Consider the following 22,695-nt stretch of genomic DNA (forward strand, 5'->3'; position numbering starts at 1 on the left):
GGGAGAGGATTTGCATTTTTTTCCCCTTCTCTTTCCATTGTCCTTGTTGAGCAAGGCTTCCTGAAGGAAGAGTGAGAGATTCCTGGGCCTCATTCCACAGGCAGGTTATCTATACCTGTGAACATCTTCTATACCCCCCTCCTTTTTATTGCCAGTTAGAAAAGTAAAGCATCTAATGAACTGTTAATTAGAAATAGAGGAACGGATTTCACTTTTGAATCCAAATCTGGTGAAGAAGAGCACAAGTAGGAAAAAAAAATCCCAACTCAACTTAATACATATAAAATGTCCAATTTAGATAGACTTTAAGGGTTTCTTTTTTTCCCCAATTACAGTATACGGTTAATAGTTTACATATTGACAGACTTGTTTGCATTATAAAGCTATTTACCAGACACCAAAAAAAGAAGAAGAGGAAGACATTTTAAAATAAATTGTTTTACCAGAATCCGGTGGGGAAAATCTTAGAATTCTAAGCAACAACATAACAGCTGAATAGTCAGAAAGTTTACATTGTAAATAAAGAAAAACTACTGAAAAAGTGTGGATTCCAGTAAGAGGATGTGGTCTTAATACAAATATTTCACATTTGTATTTTAATTTTGATTAAGCCAATATTTTGGATGCCATGGCAAAGACAAAGGGCATTTCAGAGAAGGAAAAGCAAGGCTTTGAGATTTTAAAGATAGGGTACATATTTTTAAAGCATATGCTGATTCTCGATTTGCGGAAGTGGTTCTAGTTTTATTATTATAGGTTCTTATTTTTTTCATCAGACTTATAAATGGTTTCACAATGAAGGGAGATATGCTGAACTATTTTCTCAGCCTAAGCACAAAGATAAGTGAATTGGACATTTTGTCACTGGGTGCGAGGACTCTCATCAATCCTTGATCTTGACTTGGCACCTAATTTGAGCTCTGTGAATGTGCCCTTAGTCACAAGAATATCTTGGTATTGAGTCTGAAACAGAAGTAGAAGCAGGGCTGTCAGGAATCATGAAAGGAAGAGGGCCAGGAAGAAGAGAACTTCTTTCCTTCCCTCCATACAATCGGATGAAATCTTTGCTTCAGCATCTTTTTCCAGAGACCCCAGGTTAGGAAAGTTATGCACTTTTTTTAAATACTACCAAAAATCATGCCATCTCCTATCATGTAAATAAACCCTAAATCTAAAAATTTGTAGTAAAATACGCAAACGTTTGTAGTCAAAAGCACAAAAGCCCTGTATTCACATATAAGACAGTTTTGGAAATGTGGTACCTTTCATCATCAAGAGAACAGCCTGCTAATTGTTATAACTGAATGAAAATAAAGCATTCAGGTTTGTTTTTACTGGTCATTAGCACACTTTTTTTAATCAAGTTTGTTTGATTTTGATACAGTTTAATACATAGCAAACTCTATCAATTCACTGTGCTACTCATTTTATAAACAAGTAGATGGACTAAATATGCTAAAGAAACATTTAATTAGGCCTTTTTGTCCTGGGTGGTAATGAGGAATGCCTTCTTTTTACTGATGCTCATCCGTGTATAATTGTTCAAAGATATTGTAGGAGTTGGGTCAACCATAAATTTATTATAATGCCTCCTTGGCTATATATATTTTAAGTTCACCACAAGTGTTATTTTCTATTAGAATTTTAAAATCATATGAAAATTCATTTATATCGATGCAGTAGAGAGGAAACGATACATATTCACAAATTACATGTATCTTATTTTCATGAACAAATATTATCAGACTCAGAGAAGCCAGCCAAACCATTGCTTCTGCACAAACACAACCCCTGATGTGCACCTGCTTTCTTGATAGGAAAAGTCGTCTACTTCGATTCAGACTTTGTAAAAGCATAGTAAAAATGGTCATCTCTGTTGATTCTTATTACTACTGTTATTATACATTTTAAATGAGGGATGATATTAAAAGAAGTAAAGTAGGATGATGAATGTCCTAACAGGCCCTTACTCCTTTTATATTTACCTTCAAGATTTCACTTTTTCTACATACCTAGATAAATTACAAAGGTCTTGTCAAATTAATAAAGCTACTGAAATTGTTTCCACCTGTAAAATTTATTCTAGAAGTAGAAAAATGAAAAAGGAGCACTTGTTTTTCATTTGACTTACATTGTGTATTTATAAGATTAGTTTCTTTACTTTGAGGATTTAACTTAAATCACAAGTTGATTGAGATTTGTCTCCTATGACTTAAATAATAAAATGACACAAATTGGAATATAAGAGAACTTTTAAATTCAGAAATATTAATTACAGGGTTACTTTTTACATGTGAATATTCCCAAAGTGAAGACTCATAATTTCATCCAGCTTCATTTGGATGGTAGCTAGACAGAAGCAAGAAAAATAAATCCATAAAACTAAAATTGTTATACATGTGAGAAAAAATGCATAATTTACATGTAAGTATAATCCAGCATATACAAACTATATACATGTATATACAGTGTATATACATATATAATAGTGCTATTATAATTACACACACACAATTGCCCAATTACACGTTATTGCTCCTATTACTTTTAAAAGGCCTATAATATATTAAACAAAATATTTATATGGTGAAATTACTGATAGTTGTTTATGTTCTGTTCACCTGAATTTTCACAGTTGAGGATTTTGAGCTAAGTATAAATTATAAATGTCTAAGCTCAAATTAAACTAGCTCAAGTCATTTAAGATGGAGTGTCCTTTTATTACCATTTCCATTCATATTGTCTTGAATCGTTATATGTCTCACATTTTGTGAAGCATTTCATCAATGTTTCCTTTGTCATAGACATTTTTAAAAAGTGTGACATTTATTGGCTTAGACAACATAATTGCAAAAGGACAGGACTGTATGAACCATGAATTTACATGAAATGTATCTAAATAATTTGTCACAATGGTTAAAGAAAAGTCCCTATGTTCTGCAATTGCATTATCAATTAAACCCAGATATTCTTTTCAGATATCAAGAGTTTAAAACTAACATTCCTGGGTAAGAATAAAACAACTTTTCAATCTCAGTCATTAAGCTTTCTTTGTAATCTCTCTTTCTGAACTTTTATTTAAAATATGGTGATCATCATCTTTATTTTTTTTTAGTGTTTTGCAATTAGATGAAATAATATAGCTTTTAAAATAAAAACATGAATGCATCCACATAAATAATACTGTATATGATAAATAATATGTTAAAACTATTACTAAATCAAACAAATATTTCACTTTTTGTTATTTTCCACTCACTATCTCATAAAGGGACAATACATTTTATTTTCAAATATTATTACTGTCATTTTTAATAAAATAGCAATGAATAATAGCAAATATATGTCAGATCTGAGTCTGCTTCAGTTGAATTAATCATAACTATGAAGTGAATTAGTAATCTTTCTCTCAAAAATAATCATTTTACTACAGCAAAAACATAGATCACATCCTAATCATAGTATCTATATTAATACTCACAGTACTTTAAGAAAACATATCTGGTATTATAAATTAAAGCTAACTTAAGTAATTCTAATGCACAGCTGAAACAAGGGGCCTAGCCAAGGAGGTAGAAACTCCATGGAAGCAAAGACTTATCTCCTTTAATACAAAATTACATTCCCATATAAATTTATTTTCACTAAAGTTATTTCTCATAAAGAGCAAAATTATGACCTATATTTAAGACAAGACAGTCTTACTTTCTGTATTTAATAAATAAAATATAAACATTTTAATTATCAAGTTATATTGTAATTTGATATGGTTTCTGGACACTCATTTTTCAATGTCAGAAGCACCAGGATTATTAGGGATTGTACTTTGATGTGATTTGTATAATATGCCATGTTACGAATATGTGCATGGTTATCAAGGAAGTCATTACCGTCAGAAGGATCTAGCTTTGCACTTTCAGTTTTTATTATGCACATGCTTTCTACTATTCACTAAAATATTTGATTAGGAGGAAAGGGGACATGATAAATCACTAGTTTAGAGGGATTCCCATAGATGAGGTTTTAAAACACTTAAAGGTTAGTACTGACTTTCTGTGCCTTAAAAAAAGATTTCAAGTGAAGGAGGGAGAGATGATTAGAAATAATAAGAAAAATGAGATAACTATGAAGAAGGTGACTTATGGGAAAGGAAAAGGAAAAGGAGAATAAACCAACAGAGAAGAACAACACCTATTTAATAGTGGGTCTGATCCTCTTGCATGAGAAGAGCTGCGTTTTAGTATTATATGTAGAGAAATAGTGAATCATGTCTACAGGCTTTTCTTCATCTGAAGTAATTCCAAAATATAGCCCTGAAAAGTTGCATTTTTATATTGATGTACTTGTGTTTTTCACTTTATGCATACCTATGTTAATACCCATATATAATTAATCAAGAGATATTTAAATATGTTCTTCTAGACATTCATGGAGCTTTTTTTTTTAAGTACAATGCCTTAGTTTTATTATCAGTCACATAGCGTTAGAAGCTGCTAGTCTCCTTTTTTTTATGGGGAAAAAAAGTGATGTAAGGCATCAGTGACGTGGTGAATTACATTCAACACATAATGATTATTTCTGCTACGGGCAGCTTGAGGAAACACTAGCAGAGAACACTGGCCTCTGCACAATTCTGCAGCTACAGGATCGGTGAATCTCTGGAGCTCTGCTGCCCTCTCCTGGCCCAATGAGATAAGTGCCTGCCCCAAAGCTTTCGACTTTCTTTGTGTCAGTTTAGTTTCCTCCGCAAAGAAGATCCTGGCACCTTAAAAATCCGATTTTCTTTGGTTTCACTCTCATGTAAATAGATGATAACTTGGATTATGGTCAGATTAATTCTGCAACATCATTTAATGTTATACAGAAAGAAAAACTCAGCATCCTCTGTCTTAGTTCAGGCATGACTGGGGCCAGTTGCAGTAAGTGGTTGGAAAAGTCAGTAGCTAAATATAACGGTGACAGCTTTCACAGATAACAGAATCCTGACAGTCAAATTGGCTCGAAGCCCTTAGATTTTAATTGGTTGGTGTGTGTGTGTAATTTTAGTGCACATTTTTAGAAAGAATAACTTTCACTTTCCTTTTCCTTCGTGTCGTTTACTATCTTAAGATGCATGGATCCTTGATTCTCTCATTCTAATTAATCCTGTAATTCTTAGCAGTCTAGTTACTTTATTTTCTCTCAACTGCATACTGCCTAGGAAGAATGGTGCATCATTGGGGTACTAAGTTTGAAATTCATAATCCAAAAGGAGTGAACTACATAAATCAGATTTTTTTTTAATTCCCAATTGTATCCTGGTATGGCATGAGGGTGGTGGGTTATAAGATTTATCAACATCACAGTGCATCAAACTTGTTAATAAACTAGCTTTCTGTATAACAAGTAAAAGAAAGAATTTTTTTAAAAAATGGGAGCACAAAAGGCATGGCATAGCTGGAGTTTAAGGTTCAAGCTTTGTATCCTCTATATATAATGTATTATGTTTTTCAAAAACTTTTTATTAGGAAAGCTATACCAGACGCATAATCACTATACAATGATTAAACATTACCTTTACAATTTATAATCACTGAAATTACAGAATAAATATATGCACATTTCTTTTGAATCTTTGTGTGTGAGAGAGAAAACATTAAAAGTGCTTCCTACAAAGCTGTTAGTGATATATACCCAGTTGCTTTTTTATGTTTTTTTAATATCATATATATATAAGAAAGTGCAGATGTTCTCCAAAAAATCTTGGCGTTAGGATGAAGTGTCACAAAGAGGGTGCTCATCCCTAGGGCTGCGCCTCCGGCCGTTCAACCCCCAGGCCTCCACGTCAGTAGGATCCAGCCTAGAATGTGCCTTTTCCCAGGGTGGTGGGAGTGATGTCATGAGCTGTACACTAGAGGCAAAGGGAAGGTGGAGCTGTGGCGAGGAGAGGAATGGGTCAAACGCGAACTCATGAGATTGGGTTGAATAGGAGTGGAGTGTGTGCACCTGCACCAGAAAGAAGAGACGGCAGGGATAAAGACCTGACTGTGTGCAGGAATTTGTGATTTGCGTGTGGTTATGTGTGTGAGAGAAAAAAGAGTGGGTGAGAACATTCGAGCAAGACCCGCCCCCTCCCTCCCCGTCTTGCAGTTTCCAGGCATGCAGCAAACTGCATTGTTAATACATGTACAGAATCTGTGCCATGATGGGAAGAGGAAAGAAAGCCACAAATGTCAATTTGTTTCCCCCCTCCCTGTCAAACAAAACTACAACTAAAATAAAAAGTTACTGAAAATAAAAAGACACATTGAATTTTACTTAATTAGGATCAATACAACGATCCCCAATATACCTTATACATGGCACAGTCAAAGTCTCAAGTTTCAGTATAAAAAAATAATGATAACATTTGCTGGCAAAAGTCTGCGAAGGCACTTCATTGATTAATGATCTGAGTATGGCCCTTCCTCCAAATCACATCTGAGAGGGGAGAGCATACATCTGTATTTTCTAGTTATCATGCGGTTTCAGTTCTGTTCAGGACAGGAAAGTTTGTGAGAATGGACTTATCGGGACAACTGGAAAGGGAGCAAGGGATATATTTCTTTTATTTTCCTTTTTTCTTTTGGAAAAAAAAAGCACTAATTTATTTTTCTTTTTCTGTTAGAACCTATATGTTGTCTTCTCCAGGACTTCGAGGTAATCCGGCTTAGTTTGAAGTTTGGCCCTTAACTCGAGGTAATCACTTTTTTGGGTTTGGTGGTCTGTGAAGCCCTTTCCAGCCGAGAAGAGAAGGGTTTCTTTGAGCCTGGCGTCCTGCTGTAAGTCTGGGTATTGCATGCCAGGAGGGTGGACGTGCAGTTCCTTTAATTTGGGCACTGTGCCATAGAGGCAGTCCACGAATCCCACTGTGCAGGGAGCTGGCTGTGGCCTGTCTCGGTCTAGTAGCATACTGCCACCACCACAGCCTCCCCCGGGAGGAAACAGCACCACCCCACCATTCTTCTCATGGTGGCGGAACCCAGCCAAGTCTCCCCCACTTCCCGCAGCTACCCCTGAAACCCCACCAACTGCTGGGTGGTGAGGGTGAGGATGATGATGATTCCCCATCACTATGGTGTTGAGCTGGGAGCTGGACACTGCCAGGGCCCACTCCTTTTCTTTTTCCAGCAAGGTCCGGTAGTTGCTGTGGTTCTCCTTGGGTGTCTCAGAAAACTGCTCACTTCCTAGAAGAACCTCACCCATTCCTGGTGGTTGTGTCCCAGGGCCCCCACGTTCTGCACTCCCTGCCTCCTGGACTGATGAAACAGCCACCTCCTCCTCTTCCCGAGGCTTGTAGATGGGGTTGTTGCACATCTGAGTAACTGGATGGGGGATGTACTCATATACATGACCCACAGGAGGGGCCTTCTCTGGGGAGGAAAGAGTTGGTCGACCTCCACCTCCACCACCTCCACCATCCTCAAAAAGCCGGTGGCACTGCATCTGGATGCCAGTAAGGTCCACACCTTCCTGCCTCTTGCTTCTAAAGGGGAGCTTCTTCCGGCGCCGTCGGAGTACATAAGCAAAGAGGCCTGCAGCAACAAAGACTGCTGAAAAGAACAGAACCAGCAGGCTGAGAATCAACACAGAAAGCGGCACAGGGCCCCCAGGGGGAGAGAACTCATAAGGTGATGCACTTGTTGGACCCCCAGCAAGGTGAGACTCTCCAGGCTGGGCTGGGGATGCTCCAGCTGGTGGGACGTGCAGCATCTCTGGGCAGAGAACTTCCAGCTCAATAGTGCGCACATCGCGGTGGGTGAGGTTCTCAGGGCTCCTGCAAAGCACATCGCCCACCACACTGACTGAGCTGATGGTTTCTATCCACTGTTTGAAGGGGACCAGGTCACAGGTACAGTCCCAAGGATTCTCATTGAGGTCTATCTGGACAATGGCATTCAAGTGTTCTAGGACACCAGCCACAGGAAGGTAGAGGAAGTAGTTCTTCCTCAAGTTGAGCCGAGCCAGGGATGTGCCTGCAAAGGCATCTGTTGGCAGGGTCCTCAGCAAATTATTGTTGAGGAATAGCAGCTTCAAGTTGGGCATGAGGCTGAAGGCTGCAGGCTGGATTTCCCGGATGACGTTGAACTCAAAGTACAAGTAGTGCAAACTCTGTAGGCCTCGAAACATGCCTGGTGTCAGCTTCTCGATATCATTGCCATTGAGGAAGAGGCTCTTTAGGTTGGGCAAGTTAATGAAGGCCCCATCCTGGACATAAGAAATACGATTGTTCCCCAGGTGCAAGAGATCCAAGGAAGAGAAATTCCAGAAATCAGAACGGTATATTTTCTGAATCAGATTGCTACTCAGGTACAGTTTCTTGGCATTCAATGGCCTTGGAAGAAGTTCAGAAATGTTATTAAATCCTCGCTCTTTGCAGTTTACAGTCAAACCAAGGTCATTGATGTGCAAATTACAGGTACACCCAGTAGGGCATATTATGGGAATGGGTGGTCTGGTCTGGTAAGGAGCAATGGGAGGTTGGTTTGGACCAGGATATAGAGCTTGGGATGTGGAGGGTGGCCTTGGTGTTCGGGGCTGTTTTGTGGGCTTCGGCTGTTTATTTGAGGACTTGTATTCAACAGAGGAAGCAGTCAAATGGACAGAGGACAGCATTGAGGAAGGCTTAGTTGGCCATGCATTCTCCTTGCTTGATGACAAGTGAGGAATCCCCAAACTAGCCTCCACCTCAGAGTCAGACAACAAAGGACAGAGTTCTGTCTTCCTGATTTCTCGAAGATCCTTTCCATGGAAATGGAAAGGGGTCTCACAGGTGATATCTCCCACCAGGGCAGTGTAAGGAATGCGTTCCAGCCAACTCTTTAGTTGCACAATCTCACATGTACAGTTCCAAGGATTTTCTTCCAACTGGAGCTCCATCAGGCTTCTGCCAATGTGGTCTAGCATTCCTCGGTAAAAAAGAACCTTTAACCTGTTTCCACGTAGGTCCAAATGAGTTAAGGAGACAGCCTTAAATAAATTGGTTGGAAGCATGGGGATGAGATTATCATTTAAAATCAGAACCCTCAATTTACTTAGGTTCCGAAATGCCCCACTCTCAATACGTTTAATGACGTTGTAATCTGCCTGCAGATATTCCAGACTTTCCAAGCCAAGGAAGGTGTCATTTCTGAAGACATCTAGTTTGTTCTCATGTAGATATAGCCGCTTTAAAATCTTAAGACCATTGAAAGCTCCTGTTTGAATGTCCTGCAATGCGTTGTTCCCAAGGTTAATGGACACAGCGTTATTCAAATGAAGAAAACTGTTGGTGTACAATTTCCTCATTGAATTCCTCTGCAGATACAGTTTAAAAGGTCTTGACCAGAACTCAGTAATCTGACTAATATTTGTAAATCCTTTACTGTCACAATGTATATGAAAGAGGCTTTCTTTAACTTCACAGTAGCATGGATCAAAACAGGGCTCGTCTATTTCCTCTGAGTCCTCTATTAGGGGAATTGGGGTAGTCCATCCTAGAGCAATTGTGCTTAGAAGAATTATCCACAACATCCTCCCTCTGTGAAGCATCTCAGCTATGGAAGATGTCATCATTCCTGGTTGATTACAAAACTGCAACAGAAATAAAGATGCAGATTTTTAGCTTTTAGTCATACGCACTATTATAATTGACTCCTATATGTGGGGCTTTTCAAGAGTAATATAAAAACTTCAGCAGTTATTGAAATGACACTCAAAACGACCTGTCAACATGCTTAATATGTCCTATATTTTAAACTTAGGAGACTCTGAAATATTGTACCATGCGATGACATTTTCCTGAACCAATCCATACTTGGTAAAGGGCATACCATACAAACGGAGACAACCTTCATTGCCTGTTAGAGCAAGCAGGGAACTGGTTTACAGTGATGCCTTTTAGGTACAGGCAGATTCAGTAATAATGGCAATTTGGCGATTACACCTGTTTGCCTGTTAAAACTCACATTGATATCAGAGGTGCCCATTATAGATCTGATCGGAAATCTGATGGAAAAAACAATAATGTTTTTTAAACTATAGGTTTCTACTCATAAAAAGACATGGCATACCCCAAAGTTATTAGATTAAAGAGTATGATAAAGTATGAGCCCATTTCCCAATATCAGATGTTGAGATGTATAAGACGAGTGGTATCTCCGAAGAACTTAAGATTTCTCTTAAGAAATGATCACAACATGCTTAAATATAGTGTCTGCTCAGTAACACACCATACCCCCCACCTCCTTTTGCCCAAGCTCAGATTATTAACATCTCCATTAATTAAATAATTTCTACATATGTGTATCATTTGGCTATTTAAACCCATTAGGAGTGATTAGCCTTTCTAAAACAAGCCCATGCAATTGTCAGAGCTAAAGATAGTGACAGCTAAAGGCTGCTGAGGCTGGGAGTGTCTGTATTAAACACTTGCAGAGCTTAGTTTTGAATTTGTATCTGTGCCTTCAAGATCAACTGAGGAACCCTGGAAAAAGCTAGCATGGCAGGTAGCTGGTTAGAGGAGAGGTGGGTAGTTAAAGGCAAGAAAAGCTGGAAACCTTGATTCTTACCTGCTGATAAATGATCTATCACATGAAGACATTTCAAAGAAAGACATCATTCTTTTTCAATCAGAAGAAACAAATATAGTGCATTGTTCTAATAATACAGAGCCTGCCTCTATGTCTCTCTTTCCTTGCCTAATATCATCAGTATATGAAGATGCATACATTAATAAATTATAATAATGCAGTTTTATTAGATTGCCCTTTCTGAGTCTCTGAAATATTGATCAAAATTGAATGGTTGTTTTTAATCAATAAAAATAGACCAGAGTTTTTAGCATATCTTTTTCTTCCATACATAGATACATACATTAAGGAAATATTTTGTCAACCCTTTAACTTAAAACACAATGATATAATTTAAAGGGAGAACGAATCTTCACATTCCACTTGCATAGAATGTACACAGCTGTAAGGAAAGGAGAGCCCATGAGAAAGCAAAGAGAAACCTGCCTCAGGCATGCAGTACTCAATTTTTAGAAACAATTAAATGAAAAAAAAGAGAGAAGGCAGATGAGGCTACATTGCAGTATCAGTTATTCTTCTTCCCTGTCTCCCTTATAAAATATTAAAATCTGCTTAAGTTCTTTCTTTTTTCATCATTCTTTTTTAAAAATATTTTTCTTGTTTTCAAGGTCCCTGGGGTTTAGTCAAGAAAGACTCCAGATGACTTTGACTTACCTATTTTGCAGGAGGTTTTTTTTTTTTTTTTAGCATAGAACATGGGGGGGGGGGGCGGGGAGAAGCTTGGGTTTAAGGATTCTGTCTTTCCCTCTCCCTCCCTTCCTTTTGCTGAAGCTGAAGCAAAGGGGGATGGGGGCGAGGGGGTGGGGGCTAAGAGAAAAAAATAAAAGGCAGCAAGCTTGAGACGTGCTGGGAATGCAATAGGCCTTTCAATGGGCTTCTTTAGGATGCAGAACTGCCGCTTGGCACACTCAATAGAGGAGGGAAGAGAAGGGGCTGCTGCAGGCTTCCAGCTTTGCTGCCGCCGCCGCCGCCGCCGCCGTGGCTGCTCTCTCTGGGTACCGGCAGCACATCATTGGGCAGTGAGAGGAAGGGCGGGAGGAAGGCAGGGAGGAAAGCAGGCTCAATCACAGTGCAGAATCTCGGACTTCTCTCGCGCTGGCTTTCTCTTTTTTTAAATATGTGCTGTAACCCTGGATCCGGCTTTCCACGTCACCAAAATGAACTCCAAGCAGGGGAACGCGCTTAGCATGGGATCGGGCGCGAGCACTAGGAAGCCCTGACTATACAGTTTGTGTGTGTGTGTGTGTGTGTGTGTTTAAAGGGAGAGAAAATAAGTGGAGGGGTCGAGATGACAAATTGTCAAAATAAGAAACAAGAAGGAAGAAGAGAACAATCTAGGGAGACATTCCTTTGCTGGGGAAGGTGGAGAACATGGGAGGGGTGAAGGGTATAGGCATTTACTTTTTTCTTTTTCTTATTTCTTTTAACTCTCAAGGGAACCACCGCCTGACTGGTTTGCTCCTCTAATTCCCAAAACTCCTCTCTCTGGTGTAGACTGGTTGAAAAGTAAGACTGCTCTTCGACATTATCCTTTTCACAGCACAGACAGACACTTCCCTCTAAAGACGGGGATACACGGAAATTCGGTCCCCAAAGCAGAAGAGCTGAATCCAGCTGATTCTGCTTGGGTGTCCCAAATAAGAGCTCAGGCAACCTGAGCGACTTGGACCGAGTTTTTCCTGCGTTTTGCTTCGATCTCTCTGCACCAGGAATCCTTTTGTTGTGCTGCAGCTCAAGCCTTCGATTTCCCCTGAATTCAACAGCCATGTGTTCGCTTCCACCTTTCAAAAAACAAAGACAAACCAATGCTCTGGTAGGAGACGCAGACCAGTTGGGTGACAATGGCACATTTCACTTTCTTCCACCAAAGACCTCTCGGGGATAGGGGGAAGCATTTCAGGGTTTAGAGTCTTTATTATTTTTCTTTCCTTGTTTTCTTTTACTTTCCTTTTTTGGGGGGCGGGGGGCTCAAATATTTCTCCGTAATACTTTGGGAAAGGAGACGGTAGGGAGTCATGGGGATGGGGGTGGGCGAATGAGGGAATATGTTGCAGTGAAGAGGGGACATCAGATCATAGTTCACAGAACGCTCTAAGAGGAAATTTTAAAGGCTCAACTGACGGTTCTACAGCCCTACCTGATGGGAGGAAATGCAGCTTAGAGGGAAAACGAGAGAGGCAAGTGTGCAGCAAACGAGCCCCCCCTACATAGGGGGACCTGTGCGTCGTCGATGCCCACCCCCCCGCACCCCCCGCGCGCGCACACACACACACACACACCAGTCCTGTCACCAGCTCATGGGGAAGGGAGGGACTTTCTGGTCGCTAAAGAAGTGGACTGAACCTCAGTTGCCCAAGGGCTCAAAGTTAGCGGGTGGAGACGGCCTTTCCTTAAACGACTTTTTGCAAAACCAAATTTTAAAGAAAACCTCAGCTTATGTATCAGTTTCTTACCATTCTAAATATACATGTCACCTAATTCAACAAAACGTTGCTTAAAAGCCAGTCATAGGAAATTTACATGATATTTTGCATTTGAAATGGCCGCACCTGTGTCCACCGCTCCACAGTAGCTAAGATTGGAAACAACGATCAGAGACTTAAGTAAGCAGACGGGCAGGATTCTCTAAGTCTACACCCTTAATATTCCAGACCCACCCTGTTTCTCAGATAGGTCTGAGAAGCAGAACACCGACAGCCTGAACTCAGAAGCAGAGCAAGCCAATACTCAATCCCATACCCAGCTGCCAACCGCCCCCCCTCACACACACACACACCACCTTCTGTACCCAAAGTGCAGAGGCGGTGACTGTTTAGCGGATCTTATCGTAACCGGTGATGCGATGGAATCGATGGGTAACCGGGAAGCTTCCTTGAGCTTCCCAGTGACGGTAAATGCTCTCTCTGCAATCATTCTTTATTCTCTCTTGAGCTACAGCCCCCTAAGTTCTTAATTTGGGCCATGTCCTAAAAGCTATTTCACCCTTTTGCCTTCCTTTATCTCAGCATAGCGTGTCTAAGCGATAGGACGAGCTCCAAAAGTTAGGGGATGAAGGGCCTTGAGCCCCTCTTCCTGCTGTGAGCGCCAGGCAACGTTTGTTTGTCCACGGGGAGGACAAGAAGCCCTTTCTCCACACTGTGCTCCCTTCCCACCGCCCCCTCCCCTTTGCCTGATCTCCAGCCCACTAATCTCTCCATATCTAAGATTAAATATTCCAATATGGAAGCAAAACGATCTCCCCTAGAACAAATAATTAAAATGCTGCATCATTCATTTTCTGAAGAGCTCTGAGCCTTCTACAGATCCTTTTCTAATCTGCTATCGCCAGGCGAAACGCACAATGGGTCTGTTTAGAAATGGAAAATGGTTAAAAGCTCAAGTCGTTTTCCTTCTCTCTTTTACAACACGAGCTAGCGATCCACTGGGGGAGGGGCCCTCCGCTCCGCCACCTGGCCTATTTGTTGGAGTTACTTACGATTTCCTCCCCCATAAAAGGGGTCCGAGGGTATGTATGCTAGTTTCCAGCACCACTCCTCCTACCATCGTCCTTACAGCTAAATGATCCAGTTCCAAAATGCAACAAACCCCTAGCACCTGTGAGCGTACAGAAGCCACCGCGGCCAAACTCTCTCTGTTCTACAATGTACATACATCCTACAACCGAGAAATACTGGTTTCAATTAGGCAAAGTAGGAATGGATGACCGCGAGTACCTATCGGTGCAGAGCGCTCACGATCTCCGAGGTTTGCTCCGAGGGGCTTCCCAGCGGGAGGCGCAAACTCTCTGGGAGGCTGAATTGTATCCATTATGCCGTAGCCTTGAGTTTCTCCTCCTCTGGCCACCAAGTTTCAGAAAGGCCACCAAATCACGCTTGTAATCCTTTTAAGTGTTTCCACCTTTGAGACTTGCAGGCAAATGGTCGCTGCATACCAATGGGAGAGCCGGGCGCGCACCTAGCGCGGCGACGCCGGTGACAGGGAGCTCACGACCACAGCTCTACATGCCCTCGATGGCAGACAGACAACGTGAGTGTCCCAGGACAGGGTTCTTTGATTTAAAATCTCGGTACTCTCGATTCAGTGGCGAGCTTCGCGGTCCCCAAGAGCCCTGGCTCGATTTCTGGGGTTTTCTCTCTCTTTCTCTCTTCCTGAAAGGTTGTCCACTCAGAGCTCAGTCCCTGCCCGAGGCCTCCTTCTATCCGAGGAGATGGAACTAGCCCTCGTCTTCTCCGGATGTCTTTGCTCTTGACTCTGGGTGGGTGGGAGTTGGGGTGGGTGGTGTGAAAATGAGAGAAGAAGAGGGTGGGGAGAGGCGGGAAGGAGGCAGCAAGGGGGCGACTAGATCCCAGATCCCAGCATTGGCCAGAGGACGAAGGTGGTGGGGGGAGGGAGGGAGAGAGAGAGAGAGGATACAAATACAACAGTATGGCTGTACACAGCAAATTCCACTTCGATTTGGGGGATCTCAGGCAAAGCACGAAGGTGAAGCGATCCTGTTGGCAGAGAGTGAGCTCCCTGACAGCTCACCATTCAAGCACCCTCACTTCTCGAGCCCAAGAGGATGGGGGGCGGGGAAGGGGACCGCGGAACGTTTCAGGCCAAGGAGACGCTCGCGGCGGCGGCATCGCTTAAGACTGACCTGCTTTAAAAGTGCCACTTTAATGGCCTAGGAAATAACTAAAATCGGATTACACGTTACTTACCAACGTCTGCACGCACACTGGGAGCGCCAGGTCGGGTGCTAGGAGGCAATATAGGAAACGCCGGGCTGGAGCCCGAATGCAAAGCCATCAGCCGCCCCCAAATCGCGCACGGAGGGAGCGGCGCTCGGGAGCCCCCAGATCAGCCCATCGCCGGAGCCTCCGCCAGCTTGTCCCCCCCGCACCCCCGGCCCCTCCTCCGCGCCAACTGTGTAAATCAGCCGCCGCAGTCCTCTCGCCGCGCATCGCAGGCAAATCCCTGCTTAGGAAGCAAGGAAGCAAGTGATCTCTCTCTCGCTCGCTCGCTCTCTCTCTCTCTCTCTGTCTCTCTGTCTCTCTGTCTCTCTTTCTCTCTCTCCTTTATCGGTTATAATCTGGCAGCTCTACAAAGAGAAACCCTGTAAAATTGAGTTACAGGAAGTCTGCATTCTGTGTCTGTGGATTGATTTTAACTTTTATTTGCAGATGAGAGATGGCTATTTGGAAAATTACAGCCCAGGCCCGAGGCGGGGTGGGCGGGCGGGGTGATCAAATTAAGAGCGTCTAAGCCATATTGGTGGGCGGTATCGCTAAACGCCTCCTGGAAGCGGTTTCCAAGAGATTTGCAGTAGCCCCCCACCTTCATGATGCATAGGTGACAGTTTGAAAGTACACATATTTCCTCATCTGTTTACACTTGCTAATAGGGAGGAAAATAAAACTGTAGGGTGAGGGGCATTTGGGTACGATTTCGTGACAAATTAAAAAGACCCTTGAACAATTATTGCACATATGTGAAAGTATTATAACAACATTATATACCCACTGGATGCGACCATTACCCCCACTGCAGTCATGCTAATGCAGTCATTTAGTGCTCCATTCAATCTGCAGTGTAAACCAACGCAGTTCTTTTTAATAGATCCCTTTCATCAGCGACTGTGTTGGAGAGAGGGCGGTCTTCCACTAACTCCCAAACTGAACAGGAGGTAGTCTGGGAATCATCTCTGTATCTCTTGCCATTCCTTCCCGAAGTGAATGCAATAAATTGTCCAGGACAAGAGAAGTTGTGTAGCTATTATAATTGTAGATGTAAAATGAACTCAGCCTGATTTTCAAAAGCTTTCAAAGGAACTCTAACTCAACCCGTTCAAAGAGACAGTACTCTCTTTTGATTTACGTATGAAAACCTTTGAGAAACAGGCCTGGAGATGTGCTTTTAGCCTTTAGTTAATGGACTTTCTCTCTCTTATGTTATGCCATTGTCACTCAATATTATATGCATATAATACCACAAGTCCTCCATGTTACCTTCATTAAAAGAGGAAAGGGGATGGAACTGGTCATAGTGAAAACCAGTGGCCTGTGGATTTTTTTTTTTTTGATTTTATATAGATTTTAGCCAAATTCAGTATGGCAACTGTATTGGTGATCCATGGTGTGAGTTTAGATTGCTTTTTTAAAACTAGCATACTTATGATGTTTCAATTTGTTCTCCAAAATACTCAGTGTTCTTTAAGATTATTTAGATTAACAAGGTATCTACAAGGACCTAGAAAATGATAAAAGCACAACAACATCAAAACCTATTCTTTTAAATATGGCTTTTCAGATCTATTAGCACAAATTCCAAACCTCTCCTTGGTGTTTTCTTGGATAATAAATGCTTCCGTGTGAGTTTTACATATGTGAAGACATGGATGTGAAAAGTACGTTTGTCTTGGGTTTTTCATTCACTAGGTCTCCAAAATGAGTTTTAAAGAGGTATATCCAGGAAAAGTTGCAAAAAATGTCCATCCCTATAACAAATCAGGCTGATTTAGGAGAAACTAAGCTACATCAGTAGGCTGATGAGTCACAGAGATGTTTTTGGCCTTTTCAGGTGGTTGCTCAATTCGAGAAGAATCACTCCTGAGTACACCATATTCTATGTGGGCAAGTGTAAAATCACACACATGCCCCTGAGCCTCAGGGCTGGAGGATATTAGAGTAACCCTGAAAGAAATCAGGCAACATCATTCCTAAAATAGGTGAATCTCTTAACTTTTTGGAACTGTTTTAATTTTACATGATTTTCAAGGCTATTTGTTAATGAGAAGACTCTGAATATGTTAATATGTTTACTCTGAACAGGTGTTGGTATGGCCTAATGGTACTAGGGAACCACAGAAGACTGAAAAGCTAGGATAGACTGTTAGTGTGAAAAGTGAGTACTTCCAACACAGATATCTCAGGCCAGATAAAAATGTTGCGGGGTGATTGTAATGGACCTTTGAGTGATTCTGTGTTGTGACTTTTTAGTGCATTCTGCAAAGGTATTTACACAGCCATAGTTTCATTTTAATCAAACATAATTTACATTGCGGAAAGCAAGAAATCTCATGAAAAAACTGTTTGTTACTGATGATGCAGAATGGATAAAAGGAAAACATAGAAATACCATACGGAATGTAATTTTCAGTTCAACGAAGATTAAATATGTTCATATTTCTGATTGACATACGTATTTTTAGTTACAAAGACATTACAGTATTTTATAGTTTCCTTTTAAGTACTTTGTCATTTTCCAGAGACAGACAATGGTATTAAAATGAATAAAGTAGGCATATTTTTCTGTCTAGTATATATTTACTTACTCTGATTTAAGTAAAATAAATAAATACATCTTTTGAAAGATTTAATAGTAATTGAAGTCATACTAGAAACTTTGTGGTATAATGGAGCATTCAGCCAAGAAATTCCAAACTCTGCAGCAATTTATGATTATGTATTGCATACCTAAGTCATCTCTATATTGTATTTCATCTGTTTTTAACTATTGCACAAACATTCGTGAAGCCTACCTCTTTTTTTCTTGGTCCATTCCAAATAATTTTTAAGCCAACAAACTACATTTTTGATAGTTATCAAAAAGCTAATTATGTCCTCATTTGATTAACTTTTGCTACCACTGTTGAAACAATTGAAAATATAGTTACACACATGATTTTATAAATAGGAATTTAGCTTGCAAAACATTAAGCAAATAAAAATGTGGTAAAACAGAAATGTTTTCAGTCTTGTTCTGTTTGAAGGCTTGTTAGTATTTATTGAAAGAGTTCACAGGATGGAACAATTCAGACTGAGGGATGTGTACTTACTTAAATGTTTGTTTGTATATATCTTCCTATACCACCATAGAAGAAACATTTATCATGTAGAAAAAGTTCCAAAGCCATTGATAACTTTGCTTTTCCAAAAGCACCCTGTAAAATTTAGTGAGTCAACGTAGATTTGTGGGTGATAGCTGCATGATCATCATAACTAACAAGCTATAAATATGGAGAAGTAGTTACAAGATTTCAATTAGACATTGATCTTTTCTATGCTGTTTCACTAAAACATTTAGAAGCACTTTGTAGGCATCCACTAAATGAACCGTCAGTTTATTTTTTAATTAAACACGTGTTTTAATCTCAAAGGTTAAGTGAACTATTTTAGGATGCCCAGATAATTTATCCAATATGAACAAAGCTTCCAAATTTTATTTGTAGTCTGGCTTAAGCATAGAAAGTTATTGTTTCCTTGAAAAGAGATTTTCTAAAGTTCATCAGGGTTAATAGATGGTAGATGTTAAGATTAAAACTACTGAGAGGAAAACAAAAACCCTAAAAAACCAAGATAAGGACAAATTAATCAAATATATATTTTTTAAAAGCATTAAATTGTTGCATAATACACCAGGAAATAAAGAATAGGTGTTATATGTAGTGGAAAGAGGTAAATCACGTAAGTTTTAGCAGTGAAGGAAGTTTTTCTTAAGAAAATGTATGATGAGAAAAGGGAATGAGCATCATTTTATAATCTCATAGAGTCTCAGAATTGAGAGACTTGAAAGATTATCTAGTCTGACCAGTTATGTGATATTCGGATCCCTACTTCACCATCCCTTGCCAAGTTGTTATCCAGACTATGCTTTAATATTGCCTATAATGTGGAGCTTAGTACATTTCAGGGCAGCCCATTTTATTTTTGGAGAAATCTAACTGATAAAAAATTTTATAAGCAAACTGAAAAGAATTTTTTTTTCTACTTCTCCTTAGTTTGTCTTAGTTACCCCTTGAGGATTTGTTTAAAAATCTAAGTCAATGAACTTCCTACGTATTTGAGTTAGGTTTATATTTATGTAGAGAAACTCATCTGGCAGGTAGAAATGCAGAGCAGTCTTCAAGAGAAGGTTTGGGGCTAGAGATGGAGTCATTTAAATTGATAAGATAATTGAAGCCAGGAAACTATAGAATTTGTAGTAACGACTAAAGTGACAAAATGTTAGAAGGCACGATAGTGTGTGAAAGTTATTTCAGAAATATTCAAACTGTTTTAACTAATTTTCATGGAAATCCCTTTGGCACCACATTTCAAGTTCTGTATGTGTCCTCTTAATCTACAAATTTAAAATAAACTACAGCATCATAAAGGAATAGTATCGGCATCAGCTAAAGAGGTCAAAGAGCCTAAACAGTACACGTAGATGTTTATAAATCAAATCAAATTTCCCATGGTCTTTGAATTTTTGAAAGCTATTCGAGAAATGAATACGAAATGGATATTTTTAAATGAGGCTGATTTCAATATAAAGCCCAATGAAAAATTCTTTCCCCATCAACCATGGGACAAGATAAAAGGCTTTAATATGACTGCGTGCTGGAATTCAGAGATAATGGAAATCTTATGTACAACCTTGCATTTAAAGATAGAACAGGAATGATATGAAACATTGAATATATATCTGAATGTCAGCAATTCCTAAAGTGACTTAAATCCAAAAAAGTAAAGTTTCCTTGAATTGACTGCATTCCTTATACCACTCTGCCGAGTTACTTAGGCACATAGCTTCTTCTACCCTTTATGTTCTGTCTAAATCTCCCTTCACATTTCTGTGTTGTTATAATTAATGTTTAGTGATTCCCATATCTGTAACTCTGTCTTTTGAGTATTGAAATTGATGTTTTGCATATTCTTTTCATATTTGGGTAACTAAAGAAAAATATATGATTCCATGGGTGCCAGTTTTTTTCTATCATATCCAACAAAATACTCTTCTTTCACAGGTAAATTGTCTGAATTTTATTCCCTGTGATGGTAGTGATGTTAAGAATTTGGTGAGTGGGAAAATGTTTATTACAAGTGTTATTTTTAGCAAATCTTCTAAATAACAAGAAGAAAAAATTAATAAATATATGCGGCATAGCTAAGATACCAATCACTGTTTGTTAATCATGGAAAAATTTTCAAATAATGTGATGCTCTCAAATTTATGATGCTATAAATTTACCCCTTTCCAAAAATATCATCAAACACCTCCTATAAAGCTTCACTGAAAATATGAATAAAAAATAAATAGTATTTGCATATTTGAACATGTATATGTAGTGTTGCACCCTTAATATTTTCAAAGGCTAATCTGACCTAAAACTAATTTTCTTATTTCTTTGTCTAGTTGGATATTTTCATTGAAGAGGTAGTGGTGAAATGTCTTACGTGATTAAGACAGTGACAGAGTGTTTCTAACCCTGCCTCCCCCTCTTCCATCTTGAAACACTTTATGTTTGATTTTGTAATATTTCATTTGAAATGCTGTGAAAAGTAGCCAAAATATGCCTTCACATATGCAAATGATACATATGTGTGTGTGTATCTTTGTATGCATGTGGTTTGGGAGGATACAAAATTGGAAATTAATGGATTCCTTACAAAATCTTTGAATTGTTTTGTCAGCAAAAATTGTTTTCTCTCTAGAAGGAGAGGCATACCGAGTTTCAAACATTCTATAGTATATCAGAAAAAATAGTTATCCATGAGATATTAAAATTGAACTATGCATCTTCAATATCCTTTTTGTTGATATTGGATGATGATATTCATTGAGTTGAAAACTCTTGAAACACTCATGTCACAAAGGATCAGATAGATAATCTGTGGGAACTCACCTTTTTCTGTGGGCTTAAACCAATACCCTGGGAAGATAACTCTGTTCAACAATAGGCTGACATCAACTCCCTATGTGCAAGCACTTCCTATCATTTATAAAAAGATAATACGTTTTTTAAATTCTACTGCCTTTTAGCTCTTATGCCAAAATATATAAAAATCTAAAGTAACAAAGACTTGAACACTTTTAATGTTCCTTAGAATTTTTGGCAATCTAGTTTAAGAAAAGGAGGAATTTTTAAAAAGGATTTACAGCATTATTTCACGGAAATTCAAGGACTGAAACAAGTACAGCCAGACCTCCTGGGAAACATAATTGGAAATTAGGCCACACTTTGTCTCTCTCAGGGTCCACATGGTCTCGCTGTCACCTCCCTCACTTCCCATCTGTTCTCTACAGCAGCAAGAGTGATTCTAAAAATGTAAGTTTGATATTATCTTCGAGTAACCCTCCAGTGGCGTCCCATCTCTCTAGGTAAAACAAGCGTTCTGACACAGGTTCACAAGCCCCATGTGTTCTTCCTGCTCACTCCATATCTGACTTCATACCCTGTCACTCACTGTCTTGCTCCCACTATACCAGACTTATTTCCTCCCTTGCTGTTCCTTTGACTCACCCAGCACACACTTATCCCAGAATCTTTTCAACTACCGTTCACTCTGCCCAGAACATCCTTTCCGCAAATATCAGCATGGCTGGCATCTTCACTGCATTCAGGTTTCTATTCAAAGGATACATGATCAAAATGATCAAATGGGTATCCCTGACCGTGCTACCCTAAGTAGCAATTCCCTCATGAGTTTTAAACTTCATGCCCTACTTTATTTTCATTCCCACATTTTTCTCACCTATTGAAATATAGTTTACATGCTTGTGCATATTTACTATCTTCCACTACAAGAATAAGCTTCATGAGAACACAAACTTCAATTTACTCATTGGGGGCATTCCTGGCACCTAGAACAGTGCCCAACACATAACAGGAACTAACGTAGTAGAGGAATTAAATGAATCAATGTTCTCTCTAATTTCTACTTCTTTTTGAGTCTGCATCATTGTTTTTTTCTTTCTGCTAAACTGCTTTCTCTGCATCAGCTAGCACACAGCTCATAATTGCTACATGGCCTTTCAGCTGCGATATTCTCCACCAACTGGCAACTTCTCTCTTTTACTTTAATTTGAATTCCTGAAAATCTAATTGGACATGCTTATTTTTTCCAGTAACACCACACAAACAATAAGTTTCTGGCCAGTCTATGGATGTGTCCTTTTGGGTCAGGTATATACTCCTGGTCTAATAAGGCTGAACCACTTCAGAGCATGGATGATTAGGTGTAGGAGGCTGTGGGCAGGCAGCCAGGAAACAAAAACATGTCCAGTACATAAAGCCACTGCAGCCACATCGGCATCAATGCTCTTCATTGTTCCGAATCCTGCTCATGAGTCTGACATCACT

The 22,695-nt window shown here is 39.7% G+C and overlaps 1 protein-coding gene across 3 annotated transcripts; it reads right to left on the reverse strand.

Moving 5' to 3' along the window:
* Positions 1 to 1,324: 1,324 nt before the first annotated feature.
* On the reverse strand, positions 1,325 to 15,739 carry SLITRK3 (SLIT and NTRK like family member 3). Of its 3 annotated transcripts, none has more exons than XM_008541869.2 (2): positions 14,303 to 15,225; positions 1,325 to 9,591 (listed from the first exon to the last, which is right to left on the reverse strand). In XM_008541869.2, exon 2 carries the CDS (start codon positions 9,571 to 9,573, stop codon positions 6,643 to 6,645), a length of 2,931 nt encoding a protein of 976 aa, XP_008540091.2. In that variant the 5' UTR covers positions 9,574 to 9,591; positions 14,303 to 15,225; the 3' UTR covers positions 1,325 to 6,642. The 3 variants fall into 3 exon arrangements, with proteins under 3 accessions (XP_008540091.2, XP_008540090.2, XP_070438277.1); XM_008541868.2 differs by lacking the exon at positions 14,303 to 15,225 and adding an exon at positions 15,293 to 15,739 and having other exon boundaries at positions 2,059 to 9,591; XM_070582176.1 differs by having other exon boundaries at positions 2,235 to 9,591; positions 14,065 to 14,804.
* Positions 15,740 to 22,695: the final 6,956 nt, after the last annotated feature.

Source organism: Equus przewalskii, chromosome 18, assembly GCF_037783145.1.
Source record: "Equus przewalskii isolate Varuska chromosome 18, EquPr2, whole genome shotgun sequence".
NCBI classification, from domain to species: domain Eukaryota; kingdom Metazoa; phylum Chordata; class Mammalia; order Perissodactyla; family Equidae; genus Equus; species Equus przewalskii.